The sequence below is a fragment of the Columba livia genome, chromosome 6, assembly GCF_036013475.1.
Source record: "Columba livia isolate bColLiv1 breed racing homer chromosome 6, bColLiv1.pat.W.v2, whole genome shotgun sequence".
Classification (NCBI taxonomy): Eukaryota; Metazoa; Chordata; class Aves; order Columbiformes; family Columbidae; genus Columba; species Columba livia.
Window position 1 is genome coordinate 3,402,675 of NC_088607.1, and position 22,663 is coordinate 3,425,337.

General features: G+C 42.4%; 1 protein-coding gene across 3 annotated transcripts in view; it reads left to right on the forward strand.

The window, feature by feature from the left end:
* The window catches only part of ADAM12 (ADAM metallopeptidase domain 12), a 171,205-nt gene that overhangs the window by 95,812 nt on the left and 52,730 nt on the right, over positions 1 to 22,663 (forward strand). For all 3 annotated transcript variants that reach the window (XR_010473363.1, XM_021292029.2, XM_065066740.1), the window contains exons 4-8: positions 3,354 to 3,432; positions 6,862 to 6,938; positions 18,925 to 19,108; positions 21,348 to 21,413; positions 22,037 to 22,108. Coding sequence is in view for 2 of the 3 variants with exons in the window: in XM_021292029.2 (XP_021147704.2) it covers positions 3,354 to 3,432; positions 6,862 to 6,938; positions 18,925 to 19,108; positions 21,348 to 21,413; positions 22,037 to 22,108 (478 nt within the window). In the remaining variant the exon portion in view is untranslated. The remainder of the gene's footprint in view (positions 1 to 3,353; positions 3,433 to 6,861; positions 6,939 to 18,924; positions 19,109 to 21,347; positions 21,414 to 22,036; positions 22,109 to 22,663) is intronic.

Below are 22,663 nucleotides of genomic sequence, written 5' to 3' on the forward strand. Positions count from 1 at the left end.
GTTATTTTGATCCCTGCTCTTTCAGAATTACATTGATCCAATTAGGTTAAGTAGCTTGCCATCTAAATTAATTTACTTTCCTCTATTAATCTCCTTTACTGTGGGTCAAAAACAGAAATGTAAATCAATCCATTACATTACATATCTTTGGAAGGCAGGGGGGTGGGTAATTAAATTACCTGATAGATACATATGTTGAATTCATTGTTTGGTATGTTAAACAATATTGCTGTAATTGGAAAGTGAAGGGGGTGCACACTGAGTTGTGGAATTTGAATGCTTGTTACACTTAGTTTCCGTAACCTTTTAAGAAGAGCCTTTACATGACTTGCTGTCCCTGGACACTGATGCTGCGTGCTCGTTTGGCTACACAGCTTTTAAGATACTAGACATTTTGAAAGTGGAGATTACAGCTTCTTTCTGTGGCAGAAATGCTTGGACTCCCTGGTGATGTGTCTTGTTGAGGTCCCCAGGTTCTCCAGCCCTTTCCTCTGGCTTGTTCTCAAATCAGGATTGGTGCCACATGCGGCAGGAGAACAGATGTCTCAGGAATGAGGTCTTGGTTACTAAACCGAAGGAGTGTTAGTGCAGACTCCTGAAAAACTTTCTCATTTTCTTAAAAAGGTTCTTCAGTGGTGCATGAAATTTCCATGATTTGAAATCCTGCTTTGGCTTCTACATCGGGACATGCTTCTTACTTCATTAGATTAGTCCAGCAGTGGGACTCCATCATCTTGGTGCTCTTGCCATTCTCTCACTACTCACACTGGGAATTCTTATGTTCAGCTGGTATTTTCATCAGCAAACTTTCATCCTGATGAAACATGCCCGACAGCTACACCAGGAATTTGTTTATCTGCGGTATTTCCTCACTGTAGTAAGCAGATCTGATCATGAAAGACTCATATGAAAAAGAAGCCTTGATGTAAAGGAATGAGATCCACTGGTTGGAAGCTGAACATTGACACAGTCACCCTAGACACAAGTGCAGTGTTTTATATTGAACTTAATTAACTGTTAAAAACTTATCATGCTTGTGGTAGCTGCTTCATCAGGGGAGATCTAGACAAGGGCTCTATGCAATAAGAAAATGGATCTGGTTGCGTAACATTGTAGCAGAAGATTAATTCGAGTCAGATGGCGTATGTAATGCAGCAGGTCAGACTGCTCATCACAGCGCTCCCTTCTGGTGCTAGAATCTAGAAATCCATGAAATATTTTCTAAATCTGTGCCTGAGGGTAGAACGAACAGAAGCAAAAGGGTCACCTCTATCATCATTGCTGTCAAACACTGTGAAAATAGCAGAGCACAAAGCCAGTATATTGCTCTATTACTTTGCCTCTCTGCTACATGTGTTACTCTATCAGTGCCTGTGTTTTGTCCCATTAAATAAAAATCGATCTGCTATCCTGTATGAAATCCCATTTCCAAAATGTGCACAGCAGAACTCTGCTGGGCTTGACAGTGATGGCATCTTACCTTTTGCCTTTACAAAGGTAAAGAATGCCTGCTAACTGCAAGAGATAGCAGTGGTGTTATATAAATAGTAATGATAATTAAGAAAGCAGCTGCTCTTTGTGATAATTGACACAGTAGGAAACACAGATACAGCATATTTTGTTTCAGGCAGGTCTGCCAGAGGCTGCAGGCACAAGGGGTGACATAAAGGTGGGTGTCCGGTGCCATCCGAGGAGTCCCTGTGGAGCCCATTGTTGAATGTATGGACATCTAAATCAAAGCGAGATGCTGGGTTAGGAAATCAAATCCTGCTCTGGGTGTGGTGCTTGGCCGAGACCCAGAGCAGTTCCTCTGTAACACACCAGGTGCTGCCGTGTTGTAACATTCGATATCTATTGATATGCTGATATTTCCCACAAACTGAAAAATGTAGAACAATAATCTGTACTTGAACACTCATTATGTTGGGTCTTTGCTATCTTCATCTTTTTACGATGCCATTTCCTTCTCTTTTTTTTTTTAATTTTCTTTTTGATTTTTCTTTTCTTTTGTTTTTTTTTTTTTTAATTATTCCATTCAGTGTTGTTTTTCTTTTTCTTCTACTTTAAGATACAAGCTTTTCAAGATAGGTTTTCTCTCTAATAAGTGTTTGTGTAGTTCTAGCACAACCAGGTCCTGATCGTGACTGAGTCATTGGATATTAATGCAATGCAAATAAATCAGCAATTAAAATCTTTGTTTTAATGCAAGAAGGACATACTGAGACTGTGTACTAGTTCACACTAGTATATATGCAAGTGTTTAGCATTAATCAGCTTTAAATAAAAGAAGGGGCCTGGTTTGTTCAAATGAACAAGCCGAGGGAGAAACACTTCTTTGAAGTGGAACAGAATATTGTGAAACTGTGCCAAAGATTTTTCAGTAGTCCAGACTCTCCAGTTTTCAGGAGGTGATGGTGGCACTTATCTTGGTTTCCTTAATATTGTGCTTTTGCATTTCACTGGAGTGTTTGTCCGAATGTCGGTGTTGGTGGTGAGGTACCTAGGGTAGTGCCTGTGTTAGGACTAAATGTGAAGATGTTTTCTTCCTTCTGGCCTTCCTGCTCTTTAGATAAGGAGTTGAAAAACAGATCAGTAACAAGACTTAAAAAAAATAGGTGATATTCTGTGTTCCGTAAGTTTACTGCAAAAAAGCAAAGTTTTCCTGGATGTCTCACACGTGCCCCTCTCTGCAGAGTCCAGAAGATGGTAACTGCCAGTCACAACTTTTCAGATCATTGCTAAAGGCAGGAGGGGAAGTGTGGGGAGAATGAGGACAAAATGTCTCATCGTGGTCATGGTCTTCTCACCGTCTCCTGATACATAATTTCAAGTCATTGGGTTTCCATTTGTGAATATCCTTTTTAGATGATCAGAATAAATGCAGTCCTGTAGTGTTTTTCCTTGAGTGTCAGTGGAAGAAGTTTGTTTCATTTGGGTGGTCACTTGATGATGAATACAACACATCCAGGAAAACAAGCCTCAGAGGGAAAAGATTTTCCTTTTTCACAAACCACCATTACTTAACAATACTCCAAACGTCTAGAATTCAGATTTAACACAAAATGTGTTGAAAATTACGTGGAAGATTCAATACTGAGATGTGCTGGCTCACAGTCCTCATTTGGAAGAAAAAGCAGGCTGGAAACTTGTAGTCTTTCCACAATTAACGAAGGAATTGTTCATGCACTGCAGCTTCAGCATTCGGAGTTACATTTTTCCTTATTTCACACACAGCCCTCGTAGTCGCTGTGTCATTAACGCTTGGCTTTGATCGCTGTCTCAAATAGAACCGCTAAAGGACAAAGTCAAGGTGATGTGGCCTTAATGTGACATGTGCTGTGTTTTTTTTTCAGGGGCCTGTTAGCCAGCAGCTTCACAGAAACGCATTATTTGAAAGATGGCACTAACGTGGTGCTCACCCGCAATTACAAGGTAAGGTTGGCGTTTCGTGGGTAGATGATGCTGCGTCGTTAAAACCCAAAGTGTTCTCTGCTGGGATCTGAGCCAGGGGATGAAACAGCTCACTGTGTGATCTTTTTTATTGTTGCCTTCAGTTACCTTTTTGACTACTGTGATCCTACACATGAATCTTTAGAGAGAGACATTAAAGGAAAGCTGTGGGGTTTTAACCAGGTGACTTTTAAAATCTGTAAGATTTATGCAGCTTCTTGGAAATATGCCCATTAAAATTTTATAATAAGCGCAGCCATTGTTGATGAGTTATGGAGGAAAGTCCCGGTTCAGGTAGGAAGAAAGCCCTAAATATCTGATTTCTATAGTGCAGAAACCCACATCAGGGGTTGCGAAGGTTTGGGTGTCGTTCCGCATTGGGGAGACCAATGGGCTTTGGGAGAGGGGCTTGCTTGATTGGGTTTTGTTTTAAACCAGACCATAAGATTGTTGTTGGATATACTTCATGTATATATGTGTATATTTGTGTGTGTGTCTGTGTGTCTGTCTAGATATATATATACATAAATATATGACTAATATGATCCATATTGAAATCAGTAGTTAAAATACTTTAAGGCAGTAATATTTTTGTCCTCTGACAGTATAAATGCCTTAATTAGGAGCAATGGAGCAAGCTATTTAATTACAAAATTTATCTTTTATCTGCCGAAGTCCTATAAAGTATTTGTTGTGTTACGTTACTTATTTATTGATGCTGTCAGAAGAGGCATCATAGTGTTCCCATCCATAATGGGCATTGCTGGGATCAGGGAAAGGCTTTATTTCTATGCATAACATCTTACTTTCTTCTGCAACAGCATCTTCATTATAGCCCCAGACCTCCCAGGTACAGCTATCATTTTGAAACCTTTCAGTGTCTGCATTTTTGCTGGTTGCTCCTGTCTTCTTCAAAATCAGCTTACTAGAAAGTAGTCATTTGTTTTAGAAAGGCTGTACAGATTCCTCAAGGAAGTAAAAGGAAAGAAATGAAGCACAGAACTGACAGATTAACCTACATTAACGTGAATATGTGTCCAGCTAATGGTAGCCAGGCGTTTCCTTACTAAGAAAAAGTCTTTTTTCAGAATGGCAGTAAGTCATGATTAATACCAACAGTGCATACTGGTGCCTAAAACATCAGTATAGTCTGTAGTTGAAACCAAATCCAGATTCCCGTTGAAAAGTTGCTTAGTCAGCTTCTGCTTGGGGGTCCGCGCCAGTCAGGGTTGTGGGGCTGTCATTGGGGAGTTTCTCTAGCGCACAAGTCAGTGTCCAGGTTCTTTTTCTGGTTTATAGCACTTGACAAAATGGCAGTTGTCAGAAGCTGGTATTTATTCAATGATTTCAAGTACGACTAGAGTACTGTTTTAAGTCTGAGAAATCAGCCATGATGATTATTTGTTTTTAGGGGATCATCCATTTGATATACTAGTTTATAGGGATAAAAAGATTCAATAGGAGGGAAAAAAAATCCTGCAGTTCAGTGGAGTTACTGAGCTAGAAATCAATTTTCTACCAGTCCGGTTGCAGGCCATGGTCTGGTAAGTTTGCATTTTTTGGCATCATATAGCATGTGGACCTCAGGGAAATTGTGAAATGGGCCACAACAAGGAGTTCAAAATTAATAAAATCACAAGTTGTACGTGGAGAGTGAAAGAAGATCAGGACATTTGCCATAATTCACCTTTGATATAGACAACCAGAGTAGCCCGTGTGGGATGAGATATCAGCTGCCCTTCCTGTTTCAGTGGGGACTCTGCTTAACACTAGTGATGCTCAGCCCCAAAAACTGGCTTCTTAAGAGCTCTGAACTGCACCTCTACCTTATTCTTTAAGTGATGAGAATGAAGCTACTTTATTTTTTATTTCAGACTGTTTCAGGGTCACTGTATGAGAGTCAGTGCTGAGGTGGGGGGCATTTTTTCTTCTGTCTTATCAACTGGACACATATAACTGATAATATTAAAATAAGATGAAATAGTACACTCACCCTGAAAACTTTGATGTCTGTTGTGACTGAAGCAGTCATCCCCAGAAAACTCAGTGTATGTCCTTCCTCCTTCCTGTTGAGGCTGTATCCTTGCTAATGTATGAGTACTGATGATAAAAATACCCAAGAGTAAAACATCACTGCCCCATTTCTGTCATTTCTTTCTTCAAGAAAAGCTATTGAGATTTGTATTTAGAACATCAGAAGTTGCTGTTCTGTGTTCAGTTACTCGTGTTGGAAACACAAATGCCCTAAACAAATGTTTCCCATGGTACCACCTTATTTGCAGAAAATTAATATCTGAATTATTCCGTGTTGCTCAGCATTTTCATGGCTGTTCCTTTCTTTAAGAAAATCAAGGTGGTCTTTAGAAGCCTGCTAGGTGAGGCTTTGTAAGTGAAAGCCACGCTGCCCCAAACCTGAAAATGTGAATTAATGCGGCTAGATGGATATGAATGAACCAAGTGATAAAAAGGCCCAGTGAGATGACTCTCAGGTTAAAGCCTGAGCAATAATTTCCCTTCGCACTACTACGACAGGAACCTTTAACAGCAGTGTTTCCAGTTGCAGGGTGGCTTCAAGGGAGCCATGAGAAAAGAAATGCTGGCCGTGACACAATCATTGCTTTCCAGCCAGTCACATAATTGGAATGTAACATAACCTTTAGTCAACAATAAAATTAACCTTGATTCCAGACAGATACGTGTATGCGCTGAGAATGTATCTCTGTTGTGGGTGGCTTTTCCAAGCAGTGGATTATTACGGAAATACAATAACCCAGCCACAAAATGAAATTGGATTGTTGCCTCTCAAAAAAGAAGACCCTCGTATTCTTGGTTGTTCTTAATAACATACAGCTCAGTTGGGTAATTCAATAAAAGGTTTCCTTTCCAACCTGTTTCCCTTCCCCTTCATTTGGTCTGTGATTTTTTTCAAACTGTAGGGTTGGGATTGGGTTTTTTATACATCTCGTTAATATATAGCTATAATTTCTCCTATAGACATGCATAGATGTAAATGACCTTAAATAAAAATATCTGTTTATGGAGAGTAGTAAAATGTGTCAGTTGATTTGTTCATCTAATTTTGTAAAATATCCTAGATGCTAGCTTCAGATAAAATAACACAGAAAAGGTGGCCAGTCATGCAGTTTAACACCATTGAGCCTCTTTAAAAAATACACAAAACAAAACAAAAATGCTCCAGCACTTCGGGGTTTAAAAAACACCCAAGTTTTCCACTCAGGAACCATTTGCACTGTTAAATACGGGCCAGGAAAGGTGCTCTCAGTGTGGTTCTGAATGCCGTAGCCTGAAATTGATGATCACTTTGAATTAAAGGGGATGGAAAACCATGAGAAAACTGGAGAGCAAAGAGCATTTGTGACTATTGAAACGTTGTGTCTTTTTTGCCATCAGGATCACTGTTATTACCACGGCGCCGTGCGAGGGTTCCCCGGCTCCTCGGTCAGTCTCAGTGCCTGCTCTGGACTCAGGTGAGCCAAGAGTTCAGTAACACGTGAGCTCCTTAAGGAACCGTTCTGGTATCTGTTGAATTGTTGTTTTGCTTTATAATGAATGTACTGATACCTGGTTTTGAAATGTTGATGCAATCTCTAAAAGCGTTTTCCCTCTTTGAAAAAAAAGAAAATGCAGTTTTGGGGTTTTCCATGATGTTATTTCTGTCTTGCTGCCCATCTTTGTCTATACCCTTCCGTGGCAGCATGGTGCTTGGCACATTTTTGGGCTGGCAGTGCCCAGTGACCCTCCAGTCCTGCTTTGCAGCTGCAAACTCATGCGCTGTCCTGCGGCCTCTTCATTAGGAGAGTTTGCTTTGTGGCTGTGGAGCTCAATAATTGTTCACGGCAGGTATGATGTTCAGCATTCAGGTTTTAGCTACTTGTTAACAGAAGAGTAGCAGATTCACATTGTTGAAAACCAAATCTCTTCTGAGTTTGAGAAACGAACAGGCTGACAGCATTTTAAATACACAATGGACACAGTTCAGGAAACAATTATCTTCCTTACTTGGACAATCAGAGACTGGTATTTACTCACAGAGCTGTTCCAAATCACAGTAATTAACTGTAAATTGGCTCTAGCATTCTCCCTGGAAAACCCAGTTTTCCTGTCAAATTTCCAGCTGTCTCAACCTTTTCTGGGTTTGTTTGATTTATCTACAAACAGCATGAGTAGCTGGACTCTTTTTCCCTTGATTTAGCATTTTGTGCAACAGTGGTATTATCAAGGCTTTTCTAACGGAGCTTTGGGAACAGACAGCAGCAGAAAGAGCAAACTGTGTGTTACCAGGACCCCTCTCCCTGTGTGAGGGACCCGTTTGCTGGAGTGGATGGGATTCCTGTGGCTCATTCCCACACAGAGAGGGGGGGTTTATTGGTCGTTTGTATGTATCTGGCATCTTCCACAAGTTTACTATAATTAAGCCCTTGCGTGGACCGTGGCGGTCTGCGTTCACCAGTCGTTCTCACAGTCTGTAAAAATACAGCGCAGCGCTCTTGGTGTTTTAAGCACGGCTTAGTGAAAGGGATTGCAATGCTGCAAGGTCCACCGGGAAAATCTGCACTGTGAGACAGAGTCTGCACCAACGTCTTGTTCCAGAGCTACCTAACAAATGAAGAACTCTCAAGAGAAGTTACTCTTCTCCGCATGAAATGCATTTTCTCTCTTCTAATGTGCTCTTTTTACAATTGTTGAGCTCACAGAGTTGTTTCTTAGTTTTAGGTAGTCGGGTATGTCAAGGCAACATACGTTGGCAGTGACATTTTTCGCTCATCTGGCACTACTGCAGATAAATCCCCAATGTGCAAGCTGACAGTGTTAGACTCCTTCCCCATAGGAGAAGCATAGCAGCATCTTTTTCAATACGATTTTTCATAAGTTTCCCTGCCAGTGCATGTTGTGCTCCAGCAGGAGAAACTGAGGATACATCTCAATACCCATGTCCATTTAGCTGCTGCATTCACTGCTGAGGTTGGTTAAAGGATTGCCCATGAGTGATAACATTTTGTGATAAGGGTACTTGTTGACTTACTTCAAAAAATTCATTTCACAGCCTGATAGCCAATAGTAATAACTTCCAGGCATTACCTGTTCCTGATCTAAGCCAGCAGTGTGTGTATTTGAAAGGCTTCATAATGCACTATCAGCTCCTTGAACCATCCAGACCCTCTCCTTAAAACTGGTTAGGGATAAAAGGCCAAGTGGTGTGAAATCCCAAGCAGCTGCAATGAGGTTCTGAAAGCACTAAACATCTCCCAGAATCAGGCCCACATGTCACTGTGTACCTCTGCCACCAAAACATCATTGTGGCAGTGTGTCCCTTGAGAATTTGGGTGGAAAGATCTAGTTGAAGACGTCCCTGCTCCTTGCAGGGAGGTTGGACAAGACAACTTTTAAAGGTCCTTTCAAGCCCAAACCATTCTATGAATCTGTGATTTACTGCACTTGATCCAGGCCGAAAAAATACAATGGGAATTAGGACAGTTCAGAGCTACTTCATGGCAACTTTCCTGGTATTATGGATAGGGTGGGATGGTGTACTTGCCCACCAGCTTGCTGGAGTAGGGATTCTTGTTTTTCCACGGCACGCTAAAAGCTGCAAGCTGCAGGGGTGAGGACATGAGACATGGTGTGGCCGGGCAGCCCTGGGTGAGGACAGTCCCTGGGGCCGCAGTTTCGCTTGCAGCAGCCGGTGGAAGGAAAGACGGGTCTCGTTCTCAGTCTGTTCCTGGCTTTGTGACAGTTTCTGAGTGAATTGGACAAATGTCTCTGTCTCTTTTTCTCTGTCTGTGAAATTCATTAAATGATTCTTACCTACCTCAGACAGCTGTTGCATGGGACTAAAGTTTAAGTGCCTGAAAAGCATCTAATGAAAGGAAGTGCAAGCTGTTAGCCTACCGAAATCTCAGAGCACTAATATCCTCCCACTCCTACTACACAGACACCTCGGGCATTGTTCCAGGCGTGGATAGGCAGGGACTGTGTCTTTTCCCCCAGATTAGGGGAGTTCATTAAAAGACATGAAACTCTTCATAAAGAATAGGTTCCACATTTCAGCGTGCTCTGAAGCCTGAGTGCTCAGTGGTAGTCACAGAAGCAAAAAGGATCATAGGAATTACTGAGACAGAAATAGAGGATAGAACAAAAACCTTCATTACCACTATAAATCCGTAGTGCACTCACATCTTGAATTGTTCATGCAGTTCTTGTTTTCTCATCCCCGTTTCAGAAAAAAGAAGCATTATATCCAGAAAAGATACAGAGAAGGGCAAAAATCATGATCAAAGGTATGGAACAGCTTTTATCCAAGGAGAGAAAATAGACTACGATTTATCACTTTTGAAAGGAGATGGCGGAGAAAAGGGTATGATAAAATGAGGTTGAATGTCATTCTGAAGAGGGGACAATTACTGAATATTTTTCATAACCCCAAAATTAGGAGACATCAAATGAAACTTTAGAGCAGAGGAAAGTACTTTTTTGTTCCCCACCTAATGAAGCCGTGGAGCTCAGTGCCGCAGGTGGGTGTCAATGTAGAGTCAAAAAAGATGAGCCAGTTTTAGGAGGGGACCTGGGGGAGCCTCTCCAGGGCTGTCAAATCCAAAGATGTCTCCAGTGCTCACGCTGTCAGAGCTGGGGGAACAAACTGCGGTGTATTTGTCGTGTTCTTATGTCTTACCACTAAGTATCTGCTGTTGGCCAGGGCCAAGGTGCTGAGCTGGAGGGACCTTGCTCTGACCTACTGTAGCCATCAGGTTCTTACTTACTATGCAACCACATGGTTGAGCATTTAAGATGTGTTATTAGCTTGTAAATATGACAGGATTACTCTGTAATGAGCTACAGGAAGAATCAAGTGTGAAATCTGCAAATTAAGGCAGGTTTGACTAGTTTACTTTTTTCAGGCAGATAGAGGGGGTGAGATAGGAAGATATGTGAGGAGTAGACTTGGCTCTTTTACACAGGCACTCATGTATTCCAGCTATGTTACATCCTCTCAGACATAACATTTGAGTGCCTCGCTTCATACAGGATTACAATGGCATAAATAGTTGGATTGACACTGATAGCTGCCTAAAATGCAGGTTAGAGGAGAATATAATCATGCTGTAATCTGTATCCTGCTGGCTCCTCCGGAGGAGGAAGGGCTGAAAGGCAGAGAGGAGACGGTAAATGCTGAATGCACGAAATGGGAACAATGGATAATCAGGATTTCCAGCGCTTCCGTCTGGATAAGAAAACCAATTAGACTGTCAGAGCTTGTGGGAAGGTGGAGGTACGACAAAGTCAAGTCATTTCCTTCCTGTCCCGAGGAAGTACCCTTCTGTTTATCTAGCTTGGAGGCTCCTCCAGTTTATAGCAAATAGCTTTGGCCTGTAACCACCACAGACGTCTTTGATGATGAATTTGTGTAGACTTGAATGATTTTTCCCCTATTACTTTCCCTGCAAGTGCAGAATGCAGCAAATGCACAGAAAACACAGGCTGAAGATGAGCACGATGTCCATGGTCCAGGGGCTGGTGGAGGATGGTGACACGGGGACATGTGGCTCCAAAGCCACATGGGGTCAGTGTTGGGTCCAGTCCTGTTTAACATCTTTATTGACGATTTAGATGAGGGGATTGAGACCATCATCAGCAAATTTGCTGATGACACCAAGTTGGGAGGGAGTGTCGACCTGCTGGAAGGCAGGAGGGCTCTGCAGAGGGATCTGGATAGACTGGAAAAATGGGCTGATTCCAATGGGATGAAGTTCAATAAGGCCAAGTGCCGGGTGCTGCACTTTGGTCACAACAACCCCCTGCAGCGCTCCAGGCTGGGCACAGAGTGGCTGGAGAGCAGTCAGACAGAAAGGGACCTGGAGGGACTAATGGACAGGAAGCTCAACATGAGCCAACAGTGTGCCCAGGTGGCCAAGAAGGCCAATGGGATCCTGTCCTGTATCCAGACTAGCGTGGTCAGCAGGACAAGGGCAGTGATCCTTCCCCTGTGCTCTGCATTGGGGAGACCACACCTGGAGTATTATGTTCAGTTCTGGGCCCCTCAGTTCAGGAAAGAGATTGAAGTGCTGGAGCGGGTCCAGAGAAGAGCAACACGACTGGGGAAGGGACTTGAACACAAGACCTATGGGGAGAGGCTGAGGGAGCTGGGGTTGTTTAGTCTAGAGAAGAGGAGGCTTAGAGGTGAGCTCAGCACTCTCTAGAACTACCTGAAGGGCAGTTCTAGCCAGGTGGGGATTGGTCTCTTCTCCCAGGCAGTCAGCAATAGGACAAGGGGGCATGGGCTTAAACTCTACCAGGGGAAATTTAGGCTGGATATTAGAAAGAAATTCTTTACAGAGAGAGTGGTCAGGCATTGGAATGGCTGCCCAGGGAGGTGCTGGACTCGCCGTCCCTAAAGGTTTTTAAACTGAGATTGGACATTGCACTTAGTGCCATGATCTAGTAAACGGACTAGAGTTGGACCAAGGGTTGGACTCGATGATCTCTGAGGTCTTTTCCAACCCAGTTGATCCTGTGATTCTGTGAAAGGCGACCTCACTGCTGGAGGGAACCTGAGAGGTGCTCTCACAGATGCCTCAGTAGTTTAAGGATGCAGATCTCACAGGAAGCCTTTTCTTTCTGAAACACCAAAACACCCTTGAAAATCTGAGAATCCCTTGGAGTTACCCAGTTGCTAGCTAATAAACCCACTCACACATACGAAAAGTATTCAGTCATTTACTCCTCAGCAACTGAAAGATGCTGTGCCCACAGTGACAATGATGGGGATAAGGCCCCAGAACTGAATAGGGAGTCGTTTTTAATGGGATTACATAGTTCTGCTACATGAGGCCGCTGATAATAGAGCCATCCATTATTCCAACGGTCTGGCTGAACTCCCTGCTTCCCAGACACAGTCAGCTAGAGAGGAGATTTAAATATGACACTCCAGACATCAACTATTTGAAAAAAGGGATGGAAGTAGGAAACCAGTGTGAAAAAAATTAAATTCCTCATGACTCCTCAAGCATGATTTCCCCACAGAAGGGGAGATTTCATCCAAGAAAAAGAAGTTAGGAGGAAATCCCAGTTGAGAAAAGCACTGTTTTGGATGTTTGCTTTTTCTCCATATTTCTGAAGAGCTTTTAGTTCATATAAACATCTTGCATGGTTTGTAAGTTGTTGGACCGTGAAACTACTCAAGTATTTTAAGCTTAACATTAGAAAGCGTTGAGCTTCTGGGGTTTCATAGCTTCTGTATTCTGGCTGTTCAAGTGGTGAACAGCTCCTGGGTCACAGTCACCTCTGTGGTCTGAGATGAACATTACGTCCATTTTTTGCCAATTGTGTGCATGCTGTCCCCAGGTGCAAAGTAATGCCAAAGCATCGCTCACAGGAGAGATGACCTGTTTGAGCCTGCCCCTTCTCCAGCATGTGTGTCTGACAACACTCAATTTAGGAAAAAAACAAAGCAAAACGAAAACTATTTTAATACATTTTTTGACTCGGAAAAGCACCCTGTAAGCATTACCGTGATGTTCAAGTTTCAATCAAGCCTTCATTTGTTGTTACACAGTTTGCTGCACTGTGCTATAAAACGTGCTTCCTAAGTTGGCACTGACGCCAACAGCTCTTTCCTTCTTGGTTTTCTCTGCTTTCCTTGGTATATCTTGTCACCCTCCCTGGTGAGCGTACGTGTGACAATTTCTCTGATAAAACAGTTTCTGTTTCTTGCAACCCAAATGCTAGATAGGAAATTGCATTGTTGCTTTCAGTTCAAGTAACTCCCTGCTTAAATTCCAGGCATCAAAGTTTAGAGCAATATGCGTTCACACTGGACAAATCTGTCTTGCACCGAGGAAGGATTAAGTGTGAGTTAAAGGAGTGTCTGGGTATGACTACATTTTAGATGCTGTGCTATAGAGTGTATTTTCAGGTTAATGAAAGGCACTGGCTGGAGTAAAACTATGTGACTGATGATGTGTCTGCGTGAGAACACCTCTGCCACTGCTGCAAAATGTAAACCCAATAATGCTACTGCTTTGACCTCCCTTTGAGAGACTGCCCTTGCTTCATTTGGGTCAGATTTGTTATTTTAATGGAATCCTGATGTGCAGTGTAGTAGGCTAATGGTATTATTTGGGTCTTGTGTGATGCTCTTCACCAATATATAGTTATTGTTTGTGGTTACTAAATCTTCCCCCATTTTAAAGGTGGGGAACTGATGCGGAAAGATGGGAATTCCTGTCCATAGTGGCCCAGGGCAGCGGGGGAGACGTGGCTGCTTCTGTCTCTGCATCCAGATCCCATGCTCTGTATTTTTCCCAGTTCTTTCAAGTTAAAGAATGACCAGATCATTTGAAAAATATCTAAGGATCACCTAGCCCATTAGAAAAACAGTCGATAGATCATCCTGTTCACTTATCCCAATAGTATTCATCTGCAACTTATTAAAATGGACTAAAAGTGAAGTTTTCATTCACTACTTCATTCCTCTTTTGTTTGTTTGTCTGCCAACTTGCCTGGGAGTTTGTTACACGACGTCCTGAGAACTTAGGATTGATAAGGAAACTACATAAAAATGCCTTATTTTACAGATCACCTGATATACATGTTGAAAACCACTCTAGTGAGGAGCTCCTTTACCTCCATCACGAGCATCATGACGACACTTCGGGGCCACAAGGCTCCAATTCTGTCTGTTCACCTAAAACTCTCATTGAAATAGGTATTACAGCTGTGGGATGGGTCCCTTTACTGTTGAAGCTGTAGCATCAGTTACAAAGTGTAGGTTTTCAGGTGGCACTTGGGCACTGTACAGTGTTCGGCTGTGTCTGTGGGCAGAGACAGACTCGGGGGGAATATGTGGGGTGTAAACATGACAGCCCTGTGTAGTCTAATTAATTTCTTACAGACTGAAAACATCTACATTCCTCTTCCAGTGGTAATAGAGCTTTTTATTATTATTGTTTAGAAATGCATATAACTTTGAGCTTCATTAAAACCAAATGTTTAATTGCACTCATGGATATCAGATTTATTGATTTACTTAACTTCCCCTGTATAGTACAGCAGAATAATATATCACAGTTTAATATAATGCTGTCCTGGCCAAGTTTTACTCCGGCATCATGGTTTCTCAGACAAGTATGCATTGATGGTTTATGTTGGCAGGGCCTTTGCTTCTGCTGACAAGCTGGAAAAGAAAAATCCCATTTATATTTAGAGATTTCCTAAAGCCTGCTGATTTATGAAATACAACTGGCCTTGCATTAGCTTTTGTTTTGGTTTTTCTTTTTAAGAGAAAAAACAATCACATTTTACTTTATCAACGATTTAAATAGTGGAATTATTCCATCAAATTGCACTTCCCTAATTGAGAGATTCGTGGCAGGTTAAACAGCAATTAATAACAATTATTTAAGTTATGGTTTAATTTCTTTTTCTTTGAGATGGAGAGAGCCGTGGCATCATAGGCCATCTCATGTAAATATTCCCTGTGTGTGCCTATGGCGTATAGTGGCATATAGTAGGCAAATACCAGTGAGTCGTTTGTGTTCAGAGCTGATTAGCGGTGACGTGGATGTGGTTTATTTGGTGCTGCGCACCAGACATGAGCAAGATTCAATCCCTGTTGAGATGGAATAAAATATTAGCTCAGGCTCAAGACCACACTGCGGCTGCTCCCAGTTGGCTTGGAGCCTGTGAACTCATGTCTGGACATGCTATATGGTATAGATTCTTTTTTTCCCCCCTCCTTCGCTGCTACCGGCGATGAAAAGGACAACCCGCTAGTTTTAGACAGTGGTTGAATTATCTCTTTAAAATGTTGCTGACTTGCCAGCATCACTGTGATTTGGGACTGGCAAAAACACAGTTTGATAGCTGGAGACCAAAAAATGTGTACTTCATGTTACATTTTTCCCAAATACTTGTTAGCTCGCGAGTTCTGACAGTCTTTGGCCTGGTAGAGGTAATGGTAGAAATCCCACACGTTTCAGGTGGTCATAAGGAAAACCCACTGCTTGAGCGCTCCCAGGGTTCCTGAAACCCCTTTGGAGTTCCTTGTGTAATTCTTGGTTGGACATCCGTAGTTCAATAAACTGCCTGTTTGCCACACTAGAAAACATGGTATTACTCAACGTGAATGCATTCCGAAAAATGGAAAAGTTGCAGCATCCTGGTCTTGGGGAGCAGAGGCTGACCCAGGGGTGTGCGGGACACAGAAATAGTGTAGGAGGAACAGAGGCTTTTCTGAAACACCCGACAAAAGTGCAAGAGAAAGGTAGTTTGGGATTTATTTTATTTGCATCACATTCTAAGCACTGAAGGCCTGGCAGGTATCGTTCATCTCATCCTGGCACACCAAGAAGCGAAACCAGAGCTTTTGACTAGTTACAGTTTGAAGGTGCTGTGCTTGGCACTGGTGAATAGCGAAAAATGCAACTGTAGGAAAAGAAAATCAGTCAAAACCAGGGAGCTGGCCAAAATAATTCATATTTGATGTTCATTATCTTATTACAAATGGTCCCAAGCCAGGTGCTGATATCCTCTAGGCAGCACTCAAAGGACAAGTGTGCATTAAATGAAATGTATATTTTCCTTTTTATCGCATCTGCAGGATATCTTTTTTTTGCCATGGGATTGCTCCATGTGCAAAGGTGGAACTGTTGTGGTTATTCAGTTATTTTAGACAGCAGCTGGGTATACAAGGGGTGCATTGGAACCTGCCATTGATGTGGCATGTTTTGGCTGTGAACTCTTAACACCAAGGAAAAGAGAATACTCCTTACCCAGTAAAAAAGGTGCTACTGAGTCTCTCTGTTTCTAGTGTAAATAATTAAATTATTTAAGTCTATTTTTTAAGTGAATGTTCTAAATAGGATAAAGTTTAACAATAAAAATAAAACCTCCCATGGTTTTATGTTGGTTTGGGGTTGTCAGTAAAGGGAGATGGCGAGGCTGGCCTGTGTCAAACAGTGACTAATGGACTCCTGCCTCCATCGCTGCTTCCAGCTGCCTCCTAAATTAAATGATTAATTGCACAAGGGGAAGACAACAATCCTTATTTGATTATGCTGATTGCAGAGTTGCTGATTATCGGAGTAAAGAGAATATGTTGTCCTAGTTTCCTAAATTCTCAAGGAATAAGGCAGATGTGAAAATAATGTAGAACTGGAGGGTGTGGGGTGACTGGGATGGCGGGTTGTCTGTGCTGCAGTGTGTCCAGGCTGGTTGCTGCCATCAGTCTGTGCTGCTTTTCCAGCTGGGATCCATCGTACCCAGTGTGCCTATGCAACAGGTAGATAAAATACCCCGTTTGCCAAGGGCACTAACGAAGCTACAAATGAGTTACCAGCCCCTGATGCTCGGTTCAGATCAGTAAAGCTGTTGCACAGCCTTTTCAGTATTGTGGGTTTCCAGGCTTTTCTGTTTCTCTTGGACTTGTAGCTGTGCTAGCTAGTGGTAAAAGGGTCACCTGTTGGCTTGGCTGAACTGATGGCAATGATGTTTTGTAGCAAAACTGCAGGCAGCTTGGAATGGAAATTTCATTTAGCTGGTCAGGAGGCCAAAGGCTTTGAGTTTCTTCATATCTCGCTAAGAATAGAATAGCTAGGGCAGCTTTTTCCTAATAATTTTTATTTTTAAATCAGTCTTTATGGTGTCATTAACCTGCTTCTGGGTCCTTCTTTTTTGTCTTTTTTTAGCTTTCTGCAGAAGAAATGTGTAGAGACACATATCGATCTCCCAGTGCTTGTAGTATCTTACCTTTGTTGCAGTACAGACAGAAATAAAAAGAGCAGACACTTTCTATCCACCAAAAAGACACACTAATAAAACGTAGGCAGCTTTGGGCTGAAAATGGTTGCTGTGTAACAGCATATATGGACAATATAGAGTAGTTTAGAGGCGGAATTGAGGAAGAATGCCTTGGCTAATTTAAAGTTCCATTGGAATTCCTGGTATACAGGTTGTAATTACTGCTGCTGAACCTTTGCCAGTGCTTAGGGGTTAATGCCTTTATAATTTACAGACAGGGAAGAAATCAGTAACTCGGTGCACTGTTCAGTGTAGTGTCTAGTTGATGAATGCTTACAACGCCCCATAAACGCTTATTCCTAGTTTAGAAGAGAGAAATGGGTTTTAAAGGGTGTCTCTTTGGTCTCGCAGTTACCCAACAAACCCCATGTCCAGCATGATGCAGGAATTGTCTGGAACCCTGCTGTGTGGCGGGCGGGATGTGCTCAGGATGCAGGTTAGACACTTGTCAGGCACAGAATATTTCAGTTCCTTTATCTTAGTGATTTTACCCAAGCCCTGTGTGTGAACCCACTTCATGCCGCGTTGTGCTGCAGCACAGAGCAGTCTTCTTACTCCATGGTCCTCCAGCTGCAGTTCTCATTACCAGTTCCAGCAATGTTGTTGGAGATCATCCTACTTTGTGCCATACAGTACCAGAAATCCTATTCCAGCATACCCAGACCATGGACATCTATTACCATGCTGCCTGTATTTCTGTGCTGAGCTGAGAGCAGCCTTGTGCCAGCAGCTTCCTCAGTGGGAAGAACTGGAAAGATATTCAACCTTTTGTCAACTTTGTTTTACTGTAGCAGCTCAGAATAATTGGGCAGGACCCAAGACAAGAACCCAAGCATGGCTTTTATTTGGTGAGTTGTCTGGAGTATAGAGGGAGAGCGGTTTTTAGTGAGGAGGCAGCACACGAAGCCCAGAATTGGCTCCGTGTTCTATATTCTTCCACATGTTCTTGGAGCAAGGTGTTGTATCTCTTTCCTCTTTGCATACTGCAGCTTAAAGTAGCGCAACAAGAGTGCTTTCATTGATGGAAAATCTTTGAGCTCCTCGGAGAGCAGGTGGGATTGCTGTAAAAATTATTACTTTGGGTAGTAAAATGAGTTAAACAGGGATCAACTGGCTAATATATTTGAGGTTCATTCTGTTGCCCCACTCTGCAAGACTTAATAATGCATTTTGATACTACAATGCCTCTTTCATCTGGCAGAATTGATGCTTGCATCAGCATTTGGCTTAGGAGGTCTAACGCACACGGCAGGTCACAGTGAACACTTTCATTCTGCTTTTTCTTACAAAGCATTTTACCACACTTGTGTTCAGTCCTGTTTGCCGTGGTCCTTAGAAGCACGCGTATCGATACTCCACTCTGCAATGGCTGTGCTTCACTGCAAAAATGGAAAACACATAAAACACAGATACAATTTTGCTCTATAGCACTTCAGAAGAGGAAAATTTTCTTTGAGCCATTGCTTCTTTTAAAGTATAGTGTACTGCAGTGACAAATACACAGCTTTGATGTTTCCTGCTCCACACGACCATGACATTGTAAATCAGCATTTTGCTTTTTCATACTGTTGTTATAAAAACCTGTTGTAACTTTGTTGTAGACACACATATGTTAGCTCTTGAAAACTATGCATCTTACTCTGTTCTCTCTTGTAACAGGGGAATTATTTCATTTGAAAACAAAAGCTACGTTCTGGAGCCATTAGAAGGTGCTACAAACGAGCACAAGATCTACCGAGCAGAGAGTTTGAAAATAGCCCCAGGATCTTGTGGCCACCAGCTGGACATCTCTGCGGTGAGAGCTGCTGGTGGTGACACATTGCGCCGTTCCCGGGCTGGCAGGGTAGGTGGATGAGCCACTTTGATCTTTCTGGCTTGTGAGTGTGTGTCTGGTAGCATTTCCATATTACTGCCCACCCAAACTCACTGTCGCAGAGTCCCTGCTTTGCAAAACATTACACACATAGTCACCTTCTGTTGATGGCATGTGCTTAAGATCATGCTTAAAATTGAGCATATACTTAAAAGTTTTTTACTCTTTCTTGATCCTGCATGCATAACTTGCTTTTTACTTTCTTTGTGGGAATGAGATGGCACAGAAGAGTGTATAGTTTCATGCTGTGGTAGTACTTTTTGGTTCATGGATGATTATAGCAAGAATTTAAGACCCCATAAGAACACTGAGCGATGTCTGGAAAAGTTCTTGCCCACCCAAGATGGAAGAGAACACGATAGCTGTGATACTTTTCATTTGGAAGAAGACTAGAGGTGCCTTGGGGATACCCCTCTGATCAGGACGACATAATAAATTTCAGATTTCTGTTAGACTTCTAGTGTCTAGAGAGGTCAGTTCCATCACAACACCCACATGGTCATTTGCCTTGCGTGGCATCTCACTCATGTCTGATACATTTTGTTGGGAGGTAAATCAAGCTCCGCCAGAGCACTGCAGATCCATCTGAAGTTTAGTGAGACGTGGCAGGCCCTTTATATCACATCTGCTGCGTGCCAGGAGCAGCAGGAGGGGACACACTGACTCCGTGGTGTCCTGGGTCCCAACCAGCACATCACCGGACACAGCTGATGACCTGGGTGGCAACCGGGGCATGGGCATGTGCACCAAGTCTGTGCGCTCACCGTGTCCCCATGGTGGTGGCAGTTGCCCAAGAAGGTGACAGAGAAGCCCAATATCAGGAAAAGTTGTGAAACTACGTACCTGAGCTCATTTGCCAGACCTTCTATGTAGCGTAATCCTGTGACGTGTTTGTATCATTGACATTTAGTTCATTAATGATAGCTTTTACTGCTTTCTAAGGTCATAAATAGTGCCCAAATAGAACTTAGCTTTTTTCTGTTTCTTGTGGTTTGAAGGTGGTAACACTACCACATGTGAGTTTGGAAGTCACTTTCCTCTAAAGACAGTGCTTTTTGTAAGATGTTCAGAGTCATTAATCTGCAGATAATAAAGTGGAACACTTTAGGAATGTGAAGAAAACTTTGTGAAATTCGTCTGGCAGGTGATGTGCAGCACTGACTTAGCTCAGGGGGTCGCACAGTTTGCCTGGGAACAGTTTGCTTTGGAAAGCTTTAGTTGTGTCTTAGGTTATAGAGAATTACTTTAGTTTAAGAAATGGTGGTCATTAGTGGGTCATACATCTGCTTAAGCTCCTTAAGCTCTGGCATGAAGATCAGATACACTGCTGTGACCTCTTTTCCCGAACTGTCTTATTCCAGAAGCAAGGGAGGAATGATGGAATAGATGCTCAGCTGCTGTAAATCACAGGACTTTTGCAGGCATTAATAGGTCACTTAAGCTTAGGGTAGCAGAGAAGCTGTGCTGTAATTAGTTCTAATAAAGAAATCATTTTCTTCAGTGATCTTTTTGCAGGTCGATACTATGACTCTGCTAGACCTGCATTTAGAACTGCAGGTAGTGTGACCAGCTGTTTTGTGTAAATATACAGATACAAAACTAAATGGATGCCTTCTGGTTTCAGGGTTTCAGTGTTGGTTTGCTTCCCTAGATGCTGACAGTTGATTCTGCTTGTTTCTGCAGTTTTTGTTCTTGGGCTTTTCCTCCTACATAATTTATCAGTTGACCACTTGATCTTTTCTCTGCTTCGCTCAATATCCCTTTATCTCTCGTTTTTCCTAGTAGTCAGTTTGTCTCTTGTGTGAAATGTTTGCTAAAAGTCAGCTCATCATTTCTCTAAATGTGCCTTGGAAACAGCCGAAGTCTTTCTGCTGGAGATGATATTTTCCTGTGAGGGAGGATAGCTCAAACATTGCAGCTGCAGAAAGCTGAAAGCTTGAGAGAGACTTTGCCCCGCTTTCCTGCTTGCTCTGAGCAAATCCTGAGGGGTCTTTTTTGTAAGTACCACATAGGCCGTTTCTGTTGTGGTCGATAAAAGGAAAACTTCCACGAGAGAAGGAATAAAATAAAACTTCGTATGTAGTGAAATCTTTGGTAATTTGAGATGTTGTGTATTTCCTCTTGCAAGCATTGTGTTGGACTGAGGGAGAGGTGATTCCAAGGGTCACTTATTGCAAACATAAAATACTATTTGCATCTTTTTTGGCAGTATAAGAGGGAGACGCTGAAGACAACAAAGTATGTGGAGCTTGTTATTGTGGCAGATAATCGCGAGGTAAGAAAATTAGAAAGTTATGGGGAACACGGGTGGGAAACCGGTAGCTCAGTTCATCTTCCACGGTATCACGTGTAATGTGCTTCGGACTGTAATACAATGGTTTTCCAAAGTAAAGTTTCTTCCCTAATTAGGGCTAAGCAATGGAAGGCGCTGTTAGGATGGGACAGTGCTGACAGTTAATTGTAAAATTTCTTGCAATATTTCATAAGGAGTTTGACTCTCAAGTGGGATTAACTGTAGAAACATTCTAGTGAGTTGAACGGCAACCAAAGATCTAAATCTTGGTTTGAGTTATTTTACCACCTCATTTTTTTTGGCTCCTTGGACACTGCTCGTTAGGGAGATAAAATCACAAAGCAGAACAAGAGCCAACAGGAGAGGCTTTGCTTTTTCACAAAACATCAGTCCCAGAAAGATTTCTATGTGTGATTTAGGGATTTTTAAACCTTTTAGTGAGAAGCAAAATCCTGTCCCACAGCCTGTGCTTGTTCTGAGCCATCAGGAGTTTGCCTCAGATCGGGGGTCCCCAGACATGACCCGCAGCGCTGGCACCGTAAGGTGGCTGCTGGGGGAAACGATGCCATTTGTCCTGCTAGTATATTAATCCTTTACATTTGAAGTTTCAGAGACAAGGCAAGGATGTGGAAAAAATTAAGCAGAGGCTGATTGAAATTGCAAACTATGTTGATAAGGTAAGAATATGAGCATTATTTCACTTTTTCAAATCTTCCTATGCTTTCTGAAGAACATTGCTCTGAAATCAGTGTCTCTTTTACCAGCAAATTAAGAAAGCTTCTAAAACTTTAAACTTTTGCTTTCATAAAAAGAAAAAGAGCTTGCCGCAGGGATTTACTGGTAAGCATAAGCTGTACGTTTCCGGTATTTCCATTCTTAATGGGGCTGTGTCCCCATCGTGCCCTCCCAGCGTACCCGCCGTGCTCAGATCAGCAGCTTTCACAGCCTGTGCCGCAGCTCCTTATCCACCCACCTTTTCGAGGAGCTGACCCTGTGCTTTCCTAATAGTGCAGGATTTCAGAGCAATACTTCTCCCCAACCCGTAAAACCAAAAAAGGAAACGTACACCTTTCACATGCCCTTCAACGTACTGAGCTGTGAGCTCTGCGCTGCTCTGAACAGTTCTCGGTAATGCATGGACTATACACAGGATGCGTATATTATATGTGTACATCTTCTAAGGAGATGTACAGTTTAGCTCTAGGATTTTATTAACCTGGGAAGAGAGTGGG